Below are 18,324 nucleotides of genomic sequence, written 5' to 3' on the forward strand. Positions count from 1 at the left end.
TACGCTAAGTATTGCTAGAATCTGTCTCTAGTACTCATGTGACTTTCTCCCCCGAGACTTTCAGAAAAAGGATTGTATGATTGGTTTCCCTGGTGTTCTGAAATTTTGCTCTTTTTTCTTTGCTCAGTTTTTCAACATATGTATTCTTTGAATTGTGGGATTTGTAGTTTTCCTTTTTAGTTTTGTTTTGTGAACTTCATTTCCCAGAGTTCTCTGTTTCTGCAGCCTTTTGTCTTCTCTGAAGGTCAGGCACTGCCATAACATGAGAGGTGAACTTGCAAATGCTTATAGAATTTTTCTTGCTGGTTTAGCAACAAGGGCTTTATTTTTTCTGTTTTATTTTTCTCTTGTTAATATGCATGTTTTACAGAAATGGAGGTATGGCTAAGCTGGGTGCTGTGGAGATCTTTAGAGTCAGGGGTTATCTTCAGATGCTGCCCCTTTCCTGCTGTAATGCTGATCTGATCTGTCTCCGTAGTGGTTTTTAGACTGTGTGTGAAATGTTAGTATATTTTTTGCAACTGTAACAGGGGAAACAAAGAACTGTAGATGTGGGACTTGGCAGGAGAGTGAAATGGAAAATTATTTTTAATTATTTTGTGGACTAGAAAGCATTAAGGTTAAGAATCATATTTTAAACATAAAAAGTCCTGTTTTTCAAGTGTATTTCTTTTCTTCATTAAATATTTATTTCTTTACATTTAGCCTCCCCTCACCCCTCAGTAATGCTTGCCACAAAATCTTTCTCTTTCATCTTTCACCACATTTCTCCAATACATCCCTTCCTCTTGGTCTTTGCCACTTACTGTCGCCTCCCACCTATACCACTGCAGACTCTGCCTCTCATCTTGCTCCCCTCCAGTCTGACCCAAATGCTGCTGCATAAACAAGTGTTCTCTCCCACTGCTCTCATCATGTCAGTCCCTTATCAAAGATCATGTCGCTGGCTTCTCTTCAGCTCTATTGATTTTAGGCACCTAAAATCTTTGAGGATCTGGGCATAATTGACCTAGATCAGGTCTTCACTACAGATCTATATTAGTATAACTACTTCATTCAGGAGTGTGAAAATCCACTTATACCAACCTAACCCCTAGTGTAGACAGTATTCTGTTGGCAGGAGACCTTCTTCTGCTTCTAGGGGGAGGTGGATTAACTATGCTGAAGGAAGAGCTCTCTCCCATCAGTTTAGAGCATCATCATTAAAGCAGCATTTTAAGTGTAGACAGGCCCTTAGATAGCTAAGTCCATTTTCAAAAGTGGCTTCTCTAGTTAGGACCAGATTTCTAAAGGGATGTTCGTACGGCTCAGCTGAGCAGACCAATGACTAGAAGGAGACTCCACTGGTTGGAAGGCATGAGATGCACTGTCCTGAGATGGGGGGTTCCACGACCACCACTCCCAAGAGAAGGAGGCGGGTGGTGGTGGTCGGGGACTCTCTCCTCCGGGGGACTGAGTCATCTATCTGCCGCCCTGTCCGGGAAAACCAAGAAGTCTGCTGCTTGCCGGGGGCTAAGATTCGCGGTGTGACGGAGAGACTGCCGAGACTCATCAAGCCCTCGGATCACTACCCCTTCCTGCTTCTCCACTTGGGCACCAACGATACTGCCAAGAATGACCTTGAGCAGATCACTGCGGACTACGTGGCTCTGGGAAGAAGGATAAAGGAGTTTGAGGCGCAAGTGGTGTTCTCGTCCATCCTCCCCGTGGAAGGAAAAGGCCTGGGTAGGGACCGTCGAATTGTGGAAGTCAACGAATGGCTACGCAGGTGGTGTCGGAGAGAAGGCTTCGGATTCTTTGACCATGGGATGGTGTTCCATGAAGGAAGAGTGCTGGGCAGAGACGGGCTCCACCTTACAAAGAGAGGGAAGAGCATCTTTGCGAGCAGGCTGGCTAACCTAGTGAGGAGGGCTTTAAACTAGGTTCACCAGGGGAAGGAGACCAAAGCCCTGAGGTAAGTGGGAAAGCGGGATACCGGGAGGAAGCACAGGCAGGAATGTCTGTGAGGGGAGGGCTCCTGCCTCATACTGAGAATGAGGGGCGATCAGCAGGTTATCTCAAGTGCTTATATACGAATGCACAAAGCCTTGGAAACAAGCAGGGAGAACTGGAGGTCCTGGTGATGTCAAGGAATTATGACGTGATTGGAATAACAGAGACTTGGTGGGATAACTCACATGACTGGAATACTGTCATGGATGGTTATAAACTGTTCAGGAAGGACAGGCAGGGCAGAAAAGGTGGGGGAGTAGCACTGTATGTAAGGGAGCAGTATGACTGCTCAGAGCTCAAGTATGAAACTGCAGAAAAACCTGAGTGTCTCTGGATTAAGTTTAGAAGTGTGAGCAACAAGGGTGATGTAGTGGTGGGAGTCTGCTATAGACCACCGGACCAGGGCGATGCGGTGGATGAGGCTTTCTTCTGTCAGCTCGCAGAAGCTACTAGATCGCATGCCCTGGTTCTCATGGGTGACTTTAATTTTCCTGATATCTGCTGGGAGAACAATACAGCGGTGCATAGACAATCCAGGAAGTTTTTGGAAAGCGTAGGGGACAATTTCCTGGTGCAAGTGCTAGAGGAGCCAACTGGGGGGGAGCTTTTCTTGACCTGCTGCTCACAAACCGGGAAGAATTAGTAGGGGAAGCAAAAGTGGATGGGAATCTGGGAGGCAGTGACCATGAGTTGGTTGAGTTCAGGATCCTGACACAGGGAAGAAAGGTAAGCAGCAGGATACGGACCCTGGACTTCAGGAAAGCAGACTTCGACTCCCTCAGGGAACGGATGGGTAGGATCCCCTGGGGGACTAACATGAAGGGGAAAGGAGTCCAGGAGAGCTAGCTGTATTTCAAGGAATCCCTGTTGAGGTTACAGGGACAAACCATCCCGATGTGTCGAAAAAATAGTAAATATGGCAGGAGACCAGCTTGGCTTAACGGTGAAATCCTAGCGGATCTTAAACATAAAAAAGAAGCTTACAAGAAGTGGAAGGTTGGACAAATGACCAGGGAAGAGTATAAAGATATTGATCAGGCATGTAGGAATGAAATCAGGAGGGCCATAATCGCACCTGGAGCTGCAGCTAGCGAGAGATGTCAAGAGTAACAAGAAGGGTTTCTTCAGGTATGTTGACAACAAGAAGAAAGCCAAGGAAAGTGTGGGCCCCTTAATGAATGAGGGAGGCAACCTAGTGACAGAGGATGTGGAAAAAGCTAATGTACTCAATGCTTTTTTTGCCTCTGTCTTCACAAACAAGGTCAGCTCCCAGACTGCTGCGCTGGGCATCACAACATGGGGAATAGATGGCCAGCCCTCTGTGGAGAAAGAGGTGGTTAGGGACTATTTAGAAAAGCTGGACGTGCACAAGTCCATGGGGCCGGACGAGTTGCATCCGAGAGTGCTAAAGGAATTGGTGGCTGTGATTGCAGAGCCATTGGCCATTATCTTTGAAAACTCCTGGTGAATGGGGGAAGTCCCGGATGACTGGAAAAAGGCTAATGTAGTGCTAATCTTTAAAAAAAGGAAGAAGGAGGATCCTGGGAACTACAGGCCAGTCAGCCTCACCTCAGTCCCCGGAAAAATCATGGAGCAGGTCCTCAAAGAATCAATCCTGAAGCACTTACATGACAGGAAAGTGATCAGGAACAGTCAGCATGGATTCACCAAGGGAAGGTCATGCCTGACTAATCTAATCGCCTTCTATGATGAGATTACTGGTTCTGTGGATGAAGGGAAAGCAGTGGATGTATTGTTTCTTGACTTTAGCAAAGCTTTTGACACGGTCTCGCACAGTATTCTTGTCAGCAAGTTAAAGAAGTATGGGCTGGATGAATGCACTATAAGGTGGGTAGAAAGTTGGCTAGATTGTCGGGCTCAACGGGTAGTGATCAATGGCTCCATGTCTAGTTGGCAGCCGGTGTCAAGTGGAGTGCCCCAGGGGTCAGTCCTGGGGCCGGTTTTGTTCAATATCTTCATAAATGATCTGGAGGATGGTGTGGATTGCACTCTCAGCAAATTTGCGGATGATACTAAACTGGGAGGAGTGGTAGATACGCTGGAGGGCAGGGATAGGATACAGAGGGACCTAGACAAATTGGAGGATTGGGCCAAAAGAAATCTGATGAGGTTCAATAAGGATAAGTGCAGGGTCCTGCACTTAGGACGGAAGAACCCAATGCACAGCTACAGACTAGGGACCGAATGGCTAGGCAGCAGTTCTGCGGAAAAGGACCTAGGGGTGACAGTGGATGAGAAGCTGGATATGAGTCAGCAGTGTGCCCTTGTTGCCAAGAAGGCCAATGGCATTTTGGGATGTATAAATAGGGGCCTAGCAAGCAGATCGAGGGACGTGATTGTCCCCCTCAATTCAACATTGGTGAGGCCTCATCTGGAGTACTGTGTCCAGTTTTTGGCCCCACACTACAAGAAGGATGTGGATAAACTGGAGAGAGTCCAGCGAAGGGCAACAAAAATGATTAGGGGTCTGGAACACATGACGTATGAGGAGAGGCTGAGGGAACTGGGATTGTTTAGTGTGCAGAAGAGAAGAATGAGGGGGGATTTGATAACTGCTTTCAACTACCTGAGAGGTGGTTCCAGAGAGGATGGTTCTAGACTATTCTCAGTGGTAGAAGAGGACAGGACAAGGAGTAATGATCTCAAGTTGCAGTGGGGGAGGTTTAGGTTGGATATTAGGAAAAACTTTTTCACTAGGAGGGTGGTGAAACACTGGAATGCGTTACCTAGGGAGGTGGTAGAATCTCCTTCCTTAGAGGTTTTTAAGGTCAGGCTTGACAAAGCCCTGGCTGGGATGATTTAACTGGGAATTGGTCCTGCTTCGAGCAGGGGGTTGGACTAGATGACCTCCTGAGGTCCCTTCCAACCCTGATATTCTATGATTCTATGACTAACCCCCTAGGTGGCCCACTGTCTAGTGGAATCTTCAGCCCTGAGTTGGCAGCTTTATGCTGCCTACGCTCCCTAGACTAGAGCATGGAGATAGTTAAGCACCTGCCAAAGGGATTTTCAGAAGCTGGCCAGGAAGTAAAATTTTCAGAACTGAGCAGGAACCACCTAAGCTATCCAGGAGTAAAATGCCAGGGGGAGGGGAGGGCAGAAGAGTGGGGCTTAAGCATCTAAGAGTCTGACTTGGTCCGATCGGCTGATGGGCCAGAGATAGGCGCCTCCGTCCACTTGGGATCCTCAGCCACAAACCTTCTCCTGGAGTTAGGCATCTAAACCAGGTCATTTGCTTAGGGAGCCTGTGCCCTAGCAACTAACCCCCTGCTTTCCACCCCCATTCATACTCCATCCCTCTCTTACCTCGCCTCACCCTACATTGCCCTGGGTCTCCTGCTCTCTTTTGTGCAGGTGCTGTACTGGCCACCCCTCCACCTAATGGTGGCCACCATCCGGCCCACCTGTTGCAGGGTCTGACAGGACTTAGGCATGCTCAGAGCACACCTACAGGATCAGGCCCTGTTGGCAAGATAGACATTCCTCCAATTAATTTAAAAATCCCAGTTCTGTGGCAGAGCCTCTGGGGCTTCAGCTTGTGCTAGGGCTCAGAGCAGCTCTTTAGCTGCAAAGTAGTAGCAGCCCTTAGGCTGCTTTGAAAATGTCAGCTGGTGGGAACTTATGCACCTAGATGGGTTAGGTGGCACCTGGGCTGAATCTTTGAAAATGTCCTCTGAAGTATTCAAGCATCTAACTCCCATTGAAATCCCTAAATACCTTTGGGGCTATGGGCCCATGTGCCTATCTGTTTGTTTAGCTGCCTAAGTCCCTTTAAAAATTTCAGCTGTCGGTCCCAGACTTGTAAACACATTTAGGGGAGGGATTTACAAGTCAGACTGAGGCCTGCTCTACACCTAAAACTTAGGCTGACCTAGCTGTGTTGCTCAAGGCTGTGAAAATCTTTGCGCCCTGAGCACTGTAGTTAGGTTGACCTAATACCCAGTGCGGACACGCCTAGGCAGACCGAGCTACTTCCTCTCAGAGAGGTGGATTACCTACATCATCGGTAAAACCCCTGCCGTCAATGTAAGTCATGGCTACTCTACATCGTCACAGCAGCAGGGCCACAGCTCTGCCACAGTAGTGGCTATAGCAGAGACAGTAGGTGCCTAATTGCCAATTCAGGCATCCAATATGTAGGTGCCACGAGCACTCACAAAATCCCTGCTCAGCTGCTGCCTAAAAGCCGGTGGGCGCCTCATGTCTCTAGGTGCCTAAGTTTCTGCAGTTAAAGTGTCTGATGCACCTAAATTTTGGTGGCTGGGCCTGGGCTCAGCTGCCTCAGCCCTGACCCTGACCAGCCGCTTGGCACCTAATTCACACCTAGGCCCCTTTAGGGTTCACAAATGAGTTATTTCCTCACCTATCTCGCTTGCGGGGCCCAGTTGGGTAGATGTGAACTCAGTGGGCGTTAGGCGCCCAAAACCTTTGAGGGTCTGGGCCTTAGGCCTTGCAATGCTGAGCGGGGCAAGGCCTAATATCTTGAAAAATCCAGGCCAAACGCTTCAGATGTGGGTGCCTAAAATTAGGTACCTAAATCCAGACTTAGGTACCTAAGGAAGTGGTCAAATTTTTAGTGATGCTGGACAGCTGCAACATCCATTGACTGTACCTGGCACTCAGCACCTACCTTTGCAAATCAGGCTCTTCATTTTAGGCTCCCATGCTGGCCCAAACTGATATATTTGGTGTTTAGTGTGAATTACAAATTCTCTCCCTGTTTTCGCTCCTCTTGTCTCCAGAAATCTCCAGGCAGTTCATCCCCTCCATTGTTTTATTTTGTTTTTTTAAATGCTCTTTGTACACAGGGAAATTTTGTAAATGCTCTTTGTACACAGAGTGGACAAAAATCTCCTGAAAATAGGGTGGACAAATGTCTCTCCTTGTGCCTTTGCTCCTCTGCGCTCTTTGACTCTTTCCCAACCCTATTGCCAAAGCAATCAATGCCTCTCCTGTCCCCAGATCAATTCCCCTCCCCCAGCCAATTTACATTGCTAGCTCTCCAAAATCCATTCTCCCCTCCCTCAGTCATTTCATGCTGTCCCCTACTGTTTGAGGGCCACTCTGCTGCCCCTTTGTTGGCCTCCATCTCCCAGCTGCTCCTCCTACACTGGGCCCCTCTGTTCCTAGCCCCCTCCAGAGCCCTGTAAGGGAGCAGCAACTCAGAGACACACCAAACCCAGGCCTTCCTGCTGCTAGAGAAGCAGCAGAGATAGGCCTCATTCCTGCCTCCCTCTCTTGCTCATATTGAGGGGGATGGTGCCCAACATGGCAACTGGCTTGGGAGGCAGCCTAGGTTGCAAACTCACCCACTAATTCAAGGCCTGTTTTGCCCAGGCTCTGTAACAGCCAGAGGCTCTATACTCTCCTCTACCAACAGGGCCTCTACCCTGAAGAGGAGGGAGACAACAGGGCGAGTCATCTCTGCCTTCCCTCATCAGAGGCAGTGGTGAGGAGGGGCGTCATCTGTGGGGAGGGGTTCTGAAGAATGGGGTTGCTGCTGTGGTGAGGGCTTTGCTCTGTGTGATGCTGCTTCTGTGTGCGCTGCTCTCCACCCCGGTTTGGAGACAACTCTGTGCCAAGAGCAGCAGAGCAAACTCCCACCTGAGGAGAAGCTGGGCTCCCAAACCAGGCAAGGCCGGTGGAGATGAGCTTGGCATACTTGGGGTTCTCTTACCCTATCTCTCCGCTGCCACTCTTTGTGCCCATCACATGTGCCTGAAAGGGATGCTGTCCACTTGCAACCCCGTATAAAGCCATGTTTTAGGTAGATTCTGGCTTTCCCCTGCCTGGGTGTCCCTTTAAAAAAGTCATAAAATGTGAAGAACTGGCCCCATCTCTTCCAAGTTTGCCCACTTGCAGGGGGGAGCTGCCTGTCAACCAAGGAGGAAGGGTGAGACCTATGAATAGGGCACAGGGCTGGGAGTCAGGAGTTCTGGTCTCGAGTGCCTGCTCTACCACTGACTCACTGCATGACCGTGGAAAAGTTACTTCACCTCTCTGTGCCTCAGTTTCTCTAGCTGGAAAAGGAGGCTAATAATGCCTTCCTCGCAGGTGCTGTTTAATGAATTAACGTGTCCAAAGTGATTTGGGATTGTTGACTAGAAGGCAGAAGAGAAGAACAAAGTATCATTATCAGCATCATGAATTCCTCACAGTAGCCTAAGAAAAAATAACCTTGTCGTTAAGGAAGACCTCTGTGTTCCAAGGTTTAACTGCCATATATTCATCTTCTTGGGTCCTAGATGAGTATATACTGTGCTTTGAAGGTGCCGGAAGGTTGCAGAGCCCTCAGGCTCCACCATTACAGATCTCACTCCGGGGCCAAGGCCTCTCCAAACCTGGCTTTTGTGCCAGCCAGCCCTCCTCCAGATGCCGTGGAAGTGGAGGCATTGCAGCGCTTCTTTTCTCATTCCCAGAGGCTGTTGGTAATGACCGGCGCTGGAATCTCCACTGAATCAGGGATCCCTGACTACCGCTCAGAAGGGGTGGGGCTTTATGCCAGGACGGACAGGCGGCCCATCCAGCATACTGAGTTTCTTCGCAGTGCCAGTGCCCGCCAGAGGTACTGGGCAAGGAACTTTGTGGGCTGGCCCCAGTTCTCCTCTCACCAGCCTAACGCAGCGCACCTGGCCTTAAGAAACTGGGAGAAGCTAGGAAAGCTGCACTGGCTGGTGACCCAGAATGTGGATGCCCTGCATACCAAGGCTGGGAGTCAGCGGGTGATGGAATTGCATGGCTGCACACACAGGTACGCTACAGGGTTAGGGAAAAGATGGTTAATGCACAGGTACCATCTTATGGGTGGGAGGGTAGCTTACGAACGGGTGTGGTGTTATGGGGGGGCACAAGGAATTATGTAAGGATGTCATGTTACTACACAGGTGGGACAACATAAAGGTGCTACTTGACTGCGGGAGAGGTGAGCACAGAATTGCTATGCTATGGCGGGAGGGTGGCTAATCCACAGATGCTGTTTAAGGGGCAGAACATCTTTTGCCCGGGTGCTCCCACGTTTCACACACCTTTCATGCAGTACTGTTTGACTCGTTTCCCCTTTAATCTGTTATCATTAGGATCTTCTCCTTTTCTGTCATATCTAGAGTCCTCTCAGCGAGGGCAAGAAGGGGAACAGAGACCATGCGTGTGCAGGGAAAGGTAAATGGGGCTGAAATCAGTGTGTTGTGCTGGGAGCACAGAAGGTGGACCTGTCTGGAGACAAGAAGTGCAGCAAGGATAGTACATACCACAGACATTGCATACTATACGTAAACAGCACCACTGCCGTGCAGCCACTTCTTGGGAGGGAGAGCAGCACTCTGCACCACAGAAATGGAGGGGGGATTTTAGCCAAGGCCACTTACCAAAAGATCCCAAGGTACTTTAATGTCTACACAGCACAGATGGGACCACAATGTTTGGAGGCCCTGTGGGAAAGATCTGCACACACAGTAAACAGCCTGGCAGCTAGTTTCTCTGCCTTGGAAGGATGCTGGGCTGAGTTGACACTGTTGGAAGTTGAACCTGTGGTGATATTTCAGAGCAATGCTAAAACCATGAATCCCCCCACCCCGCTGGTGAGGATGGAGGTGGGAAGTAGGTAGAGGACTTAGGCCTGGCCTCCACTGCCACTTTACAGCACTGACACTTTCTTGCTCAGGGGTGTGAAATCCCCACCGCCCGAGTGATGCAAGTTTCAGCGCTGTAAAGCACTAGTGTAGACAGTGCACCAGTGCAGGTAGCTACTCCCCTCGTGGGGGTGGTTTTTTTATAGCACTGGTGCCGCGGCTACACAGCCACGTTAACGTTGCTAGTGAAGACATACCCTTAGATCTCTTCTTGAGTAATTCTGACTTTCTAGAGCAGTGGTTTTCAACCTTTTTTCATTTGTGGACCCCTACAAATTTTGAATGGAGATGCAGACCCCTTTGCACTTCTTAGACATAGTGTGTGGACCCCAGGAGTCCACAGACCACAGGTTGAAAACCACTGATTTAGATCACATATTCTTTAGAACCCACCGGCTCCCATGGGGCAGTTTCCTTCAGGGTCATAGTTAAACACAGAGTTGTGAGGTCCATATTGGGCCTTCCAGACTTCACGCAGGAATGATTGGTAACATTCTCTGGCCTGTACTATGCAGGGGGTCAGATTAGATTATCACAAATGGTCCCTCTGGCCTTAAAATCTTTGGATCAGTGAATTGCTGCAGCCCAGTGGAGATGGGGCCCTTTGAAAGACCATGAACTGTGTTTCAGGGTTCTCTGCCTCGGCTGTGGAGAGCAAACTCCCCGCTCTGAGCTTCAGAAGTGCTTTGAAGTGCTGAATCCCACCTGGACAGCTGAAGCACATGGCATGGCCCCGGATGGGGATGTCTTCCTCACAGAAGAGCAGGTGCATAACTTCCGTGTCCCGGCCTGCAGCAGATGTGGTGGGATCCTGAAGCCAGATGTGACGTTCTTTGGGGACACAGTTAGCCGGGAGAAAGTGGACTTTGTGCACAAGCGCCTGGCTGAATCAGATTCCATGTTGGTGGCAGGATCCTCTTTGCAGGTAACTGCTCATATCTCCTGTCTGTATTCCTATTTTTCTGGGCTACTGTCTCTGCAGTGGTCCCTGATCCCATAATCTGGGACCACCATCCCTCTTATCTGAATCCAGTCTCCAGAATTTCCTAGTATTTTGTTCTACTGTCTTTATAATCTGGCTTCACAGCCATCCCTGTGAGGTACCTATAATGTGCTTTTCACTTCAGTGCCAGTCGGACTTAGCCATTTCCCAGATACTGATCTGATCTGCCTATGCTATCCCAGATATACTTTCTTAATCTCCACGGTTGCCCAGGTAGCCCTGTTATCTACCTGACTTTAGATGCAGATTAGCCCTGCAAAGATCACAATCCCACTTTTTCTTGCCCAACTCTTTTGTCTTTAGCACCCTATTAAGCCTGGTGTAAAAGATCAGTGCTGCAAAATCCCTCTTCACCCCCACTTCAGGTTTTCCTTTGAATTTTCTAACATATTCCTCTCACGCCCTAGTGTTATGGGAATGGCAACCTGAAATAACTTTGTCTCTAGTGTGGGGAGGTTTATACATTATCCAGGCTGGAGACCTGCAGGAAGCAGACTGAGATAGAGCGTTCTCTGCCTGGAGAGAACAGAGTTGCAAGTGAATTAATTCCTCATTAGACTGCTGAAAGAAGTTGAAGAAGATGAGGGAGCAGAGAGCCTTCACCTGCATTCTGGAACAGCCCTGCTGGACAGCTTCCCTTCTTTGCTTTGCCATCTTTTTTTCTCCCTGAGCTATTTCTTGCCTGTGTTGTTATTTATCCTGACTCTGAGCCCACCACTTAACCTGGGAAAGTGTCTGGGACACAGTTTGCATGAAAGCTACTTTACAGAATAAAGCTGCACTGTAAAATGCTCACACACATCTCAAGGGCTGACGTGAGTGGGTAAGGCTGAGGCTGTTGAGTTCCAGTCCTCACCTCTTCAGGATATTTGGGGCCCAACTGCTGCTTGAGCTTGAAGTGAAGTCATAATCCTGTCCCTGGAAGCGATCAAGGTCTCATGTTTATCCCCAAATGGGCAGAGGAGATAGGCCACAAAGGTGGAAGCATATAAGCAAGACTCTATGATAACTAGCTAGGGGTGGCAAGGAAAGTCACAAAAACCATTGAAGGGGGAATATTTTCCACAGTATTGAAAATCTTTCCTCTGTTAGGAGTTAAGTAGCAGCTGCTCCCATCCTGTGCAGATTTGAAGAAAGAATCTAGTACTTGAATGAAGAGTAGCTTATATAGCATTTTTCTGTGTAGTGTGTATCTGCAAATACACCAGAGGGAACAATCATGTCCCACCATTGGGCAATGGCCTATGTGGACTGGTTCTTTCTATAGCTCTTCCTTTGTCCAGGCTCCACATCACTTTGTTTCTTTGTGTCCCTGCAGGTGTACTCTGGTTACAGGTTTGCACTTGCTGCCCATGAGAAGAAGCTGCCAATTGTGATCATTAATATTGGACCCACAAGGTCAGATCACTTTGCATCCATGAAACTGAATTCCCGGTGTGGGGAGTTGCTGCCTTTGATTGTCCTGCGGTGACCCAGTTTCTAGTGTTAGTGAGCCAAGCACCTGCACCCACCCAAGGTAAGTACCCTGTTCATGGTGAGTAAACTCCCCAGCCTTACCTGTGACAAGCTGACGTGGGATTGTCAGTCACACCCACTGAGCAGCAGGAGGTCCTTGGACACCCATCAAATGCTGAGCACTTCTGGCAGGATAGGGACTAAGATCAGCCAAGCAAAAAAGCCATCCCAGTAACAGGTGCCAACACTTGATCATATAGTTTCAGCTCTGACTGATGCAGTCCTGATGGGGAAGGCTGACTGCCTACAAATTAATTAACTTAAATAAAGGAGCTGAGCACCCTTAATTCCCATTGACTTCTTTGGGTTTGAGAATGGCTCCCAGGATGCTAATCCTTCCAGAGAATGGGGTGAGAGGAATTTTCAGACTTGACTCGTCTCATCAGTTTTCTGGTTTCTTTGGGTTCCAATCAGATAGTTACTTTAACAAGGCAGTTAGCAGAAAGCCCCCAGGGAGTGGCTGCAGGGTCATAGAGTGGCTGATCAGCACATTGTTGAAACTTTGTGTCAGGACATTAAAAAAAAAGTGACTTACCAAGGCCCATTGTGCACTGTGATTTTTAGTGCAAAGTTTACAGGATGTGGTAATACAAAAACTCTGCCGCGTAGGATTGCGCACAGCTAATTGGGCACTGATTTTTAAAGTATCAAGTTCCAACTGGGTGCGATGGAAATACAAATAATAAGCAACATAAATCAGTTTCTTTTCCTCATATCGTCAAGTGCTTATTGACCCATCATAATCTCTTAAGAGGGGCTATTTTAACCCAGCAGGCAAACGGAGGTGAGATCTAAAGGTGCATCTTTTGATGAGACCAGCAGAGGACAGCAATCCATCATCCGTTCCAATCAGATCAGCTTTCTGCACTGAGCCATGGTCTCCATTTACCTGGAAGCAGGATGGGTGGAAAGCACCTGGTATGAGATTCTCTCGGCCCTACCTGTCCCTAGAGTCTACTGTGCCTCTGCTTTGCCTTCACTACAAGGTGCTGGGACACGGTGATCAGACTTTTGTATCTCCAAACCAAGACACTTTTCTTACAATTGGCACCAGGAGGAGAGTTGGGGAAGGGGAGCTTGGAGGAGGGATAAGACAAATTGGAATGGGGGGGAGCACGGAGCTGAAGAGGGTTTTAGCAGCTGGGGGATCTAATGTCAGAAGAAGGTGAGAGGGGACGGCATAAGACAGGCCCCGTGAAGCCGGAACTCTGCTCTCCCAGAGCTGGGAGGAACCTGTATTGGGAAAAATGTTTTCAGCAGAGAAGTTGAACAAGGGCACCTGCTAAATGCATCTGCTTTCCAGAGAGAGACTTCTTTGCGGGGTGGGTTATCAGCTGAACAAGTCCTCCTCTTCGAGCAGGGAGAAGGCTGAGCATTACGGGGCCAGAGGGAGGTGCTGTACAGTTTGGCAGCTCCCTTGGCTCCTATTTGAACCTTAAAAAAAAAACCAATGACTGGGATATTGCTGGAGTTTCACTGAGTCAGCCTGACCAGAGCTGCTCCTAACTAAGCTATGACCTTCTCTGGAATGCGCAGCTGGGAGTAGGGTTTTCCGTGTGTAATTAAATTTAAAAATTGCTTACAAGATTTATGGTGCCACTTTGGAATTTTTCCTCTCCTATGAATCAGTCAAGTTCATGCCTGGGTCAGATTCATTTTTCCGTTTCAGAAATTCAAGCTGAAATTATTAGCACTAGATGAAGCAAAAGAGTAATACGACGATACCTGCACAAGAGACCACCCTGATGAGGGAACTGTCTGTCTCAACAGGCCACCCTAAAGTATCCCCATCCCTCATTTTGCCCCACCACTAAGAGAAAATCCACCTCTGTTAAGCTACCAATTTCTGTTGGTCCCTTAAGATGTATTTTGCTGTATACAGATTGAGAGGCAGAAGTGTGCGCTGGGCAAACATTGGGTCTTTGAGCTGACCTGCATGCTATAAGGGGGTTTCAGTGTTGTGATGAGTTCTTAAGATTCCATTAGGATGCAGATTAAAATGCTCCAGTGCCATCTTCAAGGGCAGTTTCCTACAGTAACCATCCAAAGAGAATAATAATAAATGCACAGGGCCAGGACTGCTGTGGTCACTTGCTGAAAGGACACTACCTCTCCAAGTAGCAAAGTAGGGAAGGCTGCTTATGGGACACAGAGGTTTTCCCTGCTTATGCACTTGTTCAAATCCAGACGAGGACAGCAGTAACTAATAAGCTAGGGGAGACCCTGCTACACATGCCACCATCTGAAGTGAGGTAGCTTAATGTCCCCCTACCACAGACCACCAGCTCTACATAAACGGGGACACCTTTGCAGTGAATCATAGGTCTGTTTGCTGATGCTCACAAGTATCATGCCAGCTCTGGCCTATTAGAATTGCCCCACCTGCCAAAGCTTCCCAAGCAATCAATCAGCTATTCTCTTTGTACTATCATCAAGGCTCCTACACAGCGGAGTTCTCACCCACAGTCAAGGAGCTTGCATGGAACTTTTATTCACGTAGCAATTTTCCATATAGGAAGAGACAATTATGCTCCCTTTGGAGGGGAACTGGGGCCAGGTTTCTCATTATCCATGTCATCTTCTGAGCCACCTTGAAACTTGGACAGCATGGGAGTGTCAAAAACAGAAGGTGTGGACTTCATGTCAGAAGGGCCTGCCTTTTGGGGAGAAGGCTTGGGACTGTTCCCAGGAGGCCTAGAACAAGAAAACATTTCCAGTGAGGATAGCCAGGGAGAAGTAATGTGATGGGTAGCTAACCTCTTTCACCTATCCTTACTTGTTCAGTACCAGCAGCTGAGCACTGGTGAAAGGAGTCACAGCTCCCCTCAGGCATTACTGATAAATTAGGCTAAGCCACATTCCTCTAATGGTTTACATGAGGTACATATAAATATATAGGAACAGCATGGTATGGAATGAATTCCCAGTGGTCAGAACCTACCTGCACAGTGTATGATGGTATACAAATGCTCTACAGCCTCTTCACTACCACTACACTTCCTCTTCTCTCGCTCCCAACCAAGGATCTGATCATTGCAGAGTCAATCCTCGAAACTGCATTGCTTCATTTGTTAGCACTCTTATGCAATGGACTTTAACCTTTTCCTCCCTATGGAGGTTCTTGACCAGTACAAGGCTGAGACGATGGGATTCCTTCTTTCTGCTGAACCTGATCCAGCACTGCTGAAGAGGAAGCTTCGCCATCATTGACTTCAGTGAGAACAGGATCAGAGCCCTTCATGTGTAATCAAATTCCCCTTTCCTCCCCACAAAAGGAGATCCCACAGTGAGCCAAAAGGCCCTTCCCCAAGGGCCATATTCTCATCCCTTTCTCGCATGAAGCAGCGCCTTCTGCCATTTCTTCAATGGGACTGTTTGTGCAGTACAGTTCTACTCAGAAAGAACAAGAAGATCAGAATCTGGCCCTGAGATAGTGGGTAACTAATGAGACCTACCTTGAGAAACAGGTGTACCTCAGCTTATTGATGTGGTTACCAGCCTGGAGCGAGGCATGAAAGCCACCAGGGTTCAGCACTATAGGATGCAGATCGATCATGCTGTTGGAAGACAAGGCATTCAGGAAGAGAGCTAACACTCACTGCAGCTAAACTGAGCAGTGCCCTGTTGTTCACCCTGGTTCTCTGGGGACAAGTGGAACCTGTGGGGGGAGATGTAGTAGTCCTATAGGAACAGACAAGAGGGAAGAGATCCCTGTGTCACACTGACCAGGCTGCAGGAGGAGCAGCATTACAGGGGCTGAAGGGCATCAAATGAGTTTTCAGCCCACACCTGACAAGTGCCTGCTTCCCTCCAACTCCATCACAGGTTCACTTTCTCCCTCACCCCATCACCTATAAGGAAGTGGGGATGTGCTTCCTCTCTTCCTTGCTTTCTCATCCTCTCCTAGCCCTGGTCTACACTAGGACTTTAGGTCGAATTTAGCAACGTTAAATCGATTTAAACCTGCACCCGTCCACACAGTGAAGCCCTTTATTTCGACTTAAAGGGCTCTTAAAATCGATTTCCTTACTCCACCCCTGACAAGTGGATTAGCGCTTAAATCGATGTTCCCAGCTCGAATTTGGGGTACTGTGGACACAATTCGATGGTATTGGCCTCCGGGAGCTATCCCAGAGTGCTCCATTCTGACCGCTCTGGACAGCACTCTCAACTCAGATGCACTGGCCAGGTAGACAGGAAAAGAACCGCAAACTTTTGAATCTCATTTCCTGTTTGGCCAGCATGGCAAGCTGCAGGTGACCATGCAGAGCTCATCAGCACAGGTGACCATGATGGAGTCCCAGAATCGCAAAAGAGCTCCAGCATGGACCGAACGGGAGGTACGGGATCTGATCGCTGTTTGGGGAGAGGAATCCGTGCTATCAGAACTCCGTTCCAGTTTTCGAAATGCCAAAACCTTTGTGAAAATCTCCCAGGGCATGAAGGACAGAGGCCATAACAGGGACCCGAAGCAGTGCCGCGTGAAACTGAAGGAGCTGAGGCAAGCCTACCAGAAAACCAGAGAGGCGAACAGCCGCTCTGGGTCAGAGCCCCAAACATGCCGCTTCTATGATGAGCTGCATGCCATTTTAGGGGGTTCAGCCACCACTACCCCAGCCGTGTTGTTTGACTCCTTCAATGGAGATGGAGGCAATACGGAAGCAGGTTTTGGGGACGAAGAAGATGATGATGATGAGGAGGTTGTAGATAGCTCACAGCAAGCAAGCGGAGAAACCGGTTTTCCCGACAGCCAGGAACTGTTTCTCACCCTAGACCTGGAGCCAGTACCCCCCGAACCCACCCAAGGCTGCCTCCTGGACCCAGCAGGCGGAGAAGGGACCTCTGGTGAGTGTACCTTTTAAAATGCTATACATGGTTTAAAAGCAAGCATGTGAAAGGATTACTTTGCCCTGGCATTTGCGGTTCTCCTAGATGTAGTCCTAAAGCCTTTGCAAAAGGTTTCTGGGGAGGGCAGCCTTATTTCGTCCTTCATGGTAGGACACTTTACCACTCCAGGCCAGTAACACGTACTCGGGAATCACTGTAGAACAAAGCATTGCAGTGTATGTTTGCTGGCATTCAACCAAAATCCATTCTTTATCTCTCTGTGTTATCCTCAGGAGAGTGAGATATAATTCATGGTCACCTGGTTGAAATAGGGTGCTTTTCTTCAGGGACACTCAGAGGAGCCCATTCCTGCTGTGCTGTTTGCCTGTGGCTGAACAGAAATGTTCGCCGCTGTTAGCCACAGGGAGGGGGGAAGGTTGAGGGGGTAGTCACGCGGTGGGAGGAGGCAAAATGCGACCTTGTAATGAAAGCACATGTGCTATGTATGTAATGTTAACAGCAAGGTTTACCCTGAAAGAGTGTAGCGACTGTTTTATAAAATGTGTCTTTTTAAATACCGCTGTCCCTTTTTTTTTCTCCACCAGCTGCATGTGTTTCAATGATCACAGGATCTTCTCCTTCCCAGAGGCTAGTGAAGCTTAGAAAGAAAAAAAAACGCACTCGCGATGAAATGTTCTCCGAGCTCATGCTGTCCTCCCACACTGACAGAGCACAGACGAATGCGTGGAGGCAAATAATGTCAGAGTGCAGGAAAGCACAAAATGACCGGGAGGAGAGGTGGAGGGCTGAAGAGAGTAGGTGGCGGGCTGAAGACAGGGCTGAAGCTCAAATGTGGCGGCAGCGTGATGAGAGGAGGCAGGATTCAATGCTGAGGCTGCTGCAGGACCAAACCAGAATGCTCCAGTGTATGGTTGAGCTGCAGCAAAGGCAGCTGGAGCACAGACTGCCACTGCTGCCCCTCTGTAACCAACCGCCCTCCTCCCCAAGTTCCATAGCCTCCACACCCAGACGCCCAAGAACGCGTTGGGGGGGCCTCTGGCCAACCAGCCACTCCACCACAGAGGATTGCCCAAAAAAAAGAAGGCTGTCATTCAATAAATTTTAAAGTTGTAAACTTTTAAAGTGCTGTGCTTAAAGTGCTGTGTGGCATTTTCCTTCCCTCCTCCACCACCCCTCCTGGGATACCTTGGTAGTCATCTCCCTATTTGTGTGATGAATGAATAACGAATGCATGACTGTGAAGCAGCAATGACTTTATTGCCTCTGCAAGCGGTGATTAAAGGGAGGAGGGGAGGGTGGTTAGCTTACAGGGAAGTA

General features: G+C 48.6%; 1 protein-coding gene across 6 annotated transcripts; it reads left to right on the top strand.

The window, feature by feature from the left end:
- Window positions 1-226: 226 nt before the first annotated feature.
- SIRT4 (sirtuin 4) lies at window positions 227-18,182 on the top strand. 6 transcript variants are annotated; one of them, XM_073312681.1, is made up of 5 exons: window positions 227-269; window positions 8,433-8,764; window positions 10,272-10,566; window positions 11,963-12,160; window positions 12,931-13,746. In XM_073312681.1, the coding sequence occupies exons 2-4, from the start codon at window positions 8,445-8,447 to the stop codon at window positions 12,113-12,115; spliced, it is 768 nt and encodes a 255-aa protein (XP_073168782.1). In that variant the 5' UTR covers window positions 227-269; window positions 8,433-8,444; the 3' UTR covers window positions 12,116-12,160; window positions 12,931-13,746. The 6 variants fall into 6 exon arrangements, 5 of the variants coding, with proteins under 5 accessions (XP_073168782.1, XP_073168780.1, XP_073168779.1 ...); XM_073312679.1 differs by having other exon boundaries at window positions 229-269; window positions 8,259-8,764; XM_073312678.1 differs by having other exon boundaries at window positions 248-269; window positions 8,068-8,764.
- The last annotated feature ends 142 nt before the right edge of the window (window positions 18,183-18,324 follow it).

The sequence above is a fragment of the Lepidochelys kempii genome, chromosome 15 (assembly GCF_965140265.1).
Source record: "Lepidochelys kempii isolate rLepKem1 chromosome 15, rLepKem1.hap2, whole genome shotgun sequence".
NCBI lineage: Eukaryota > Metazoa > Chordata > Testudines > Cheloniidae > Lepidochelys > Lepidochelys kempii.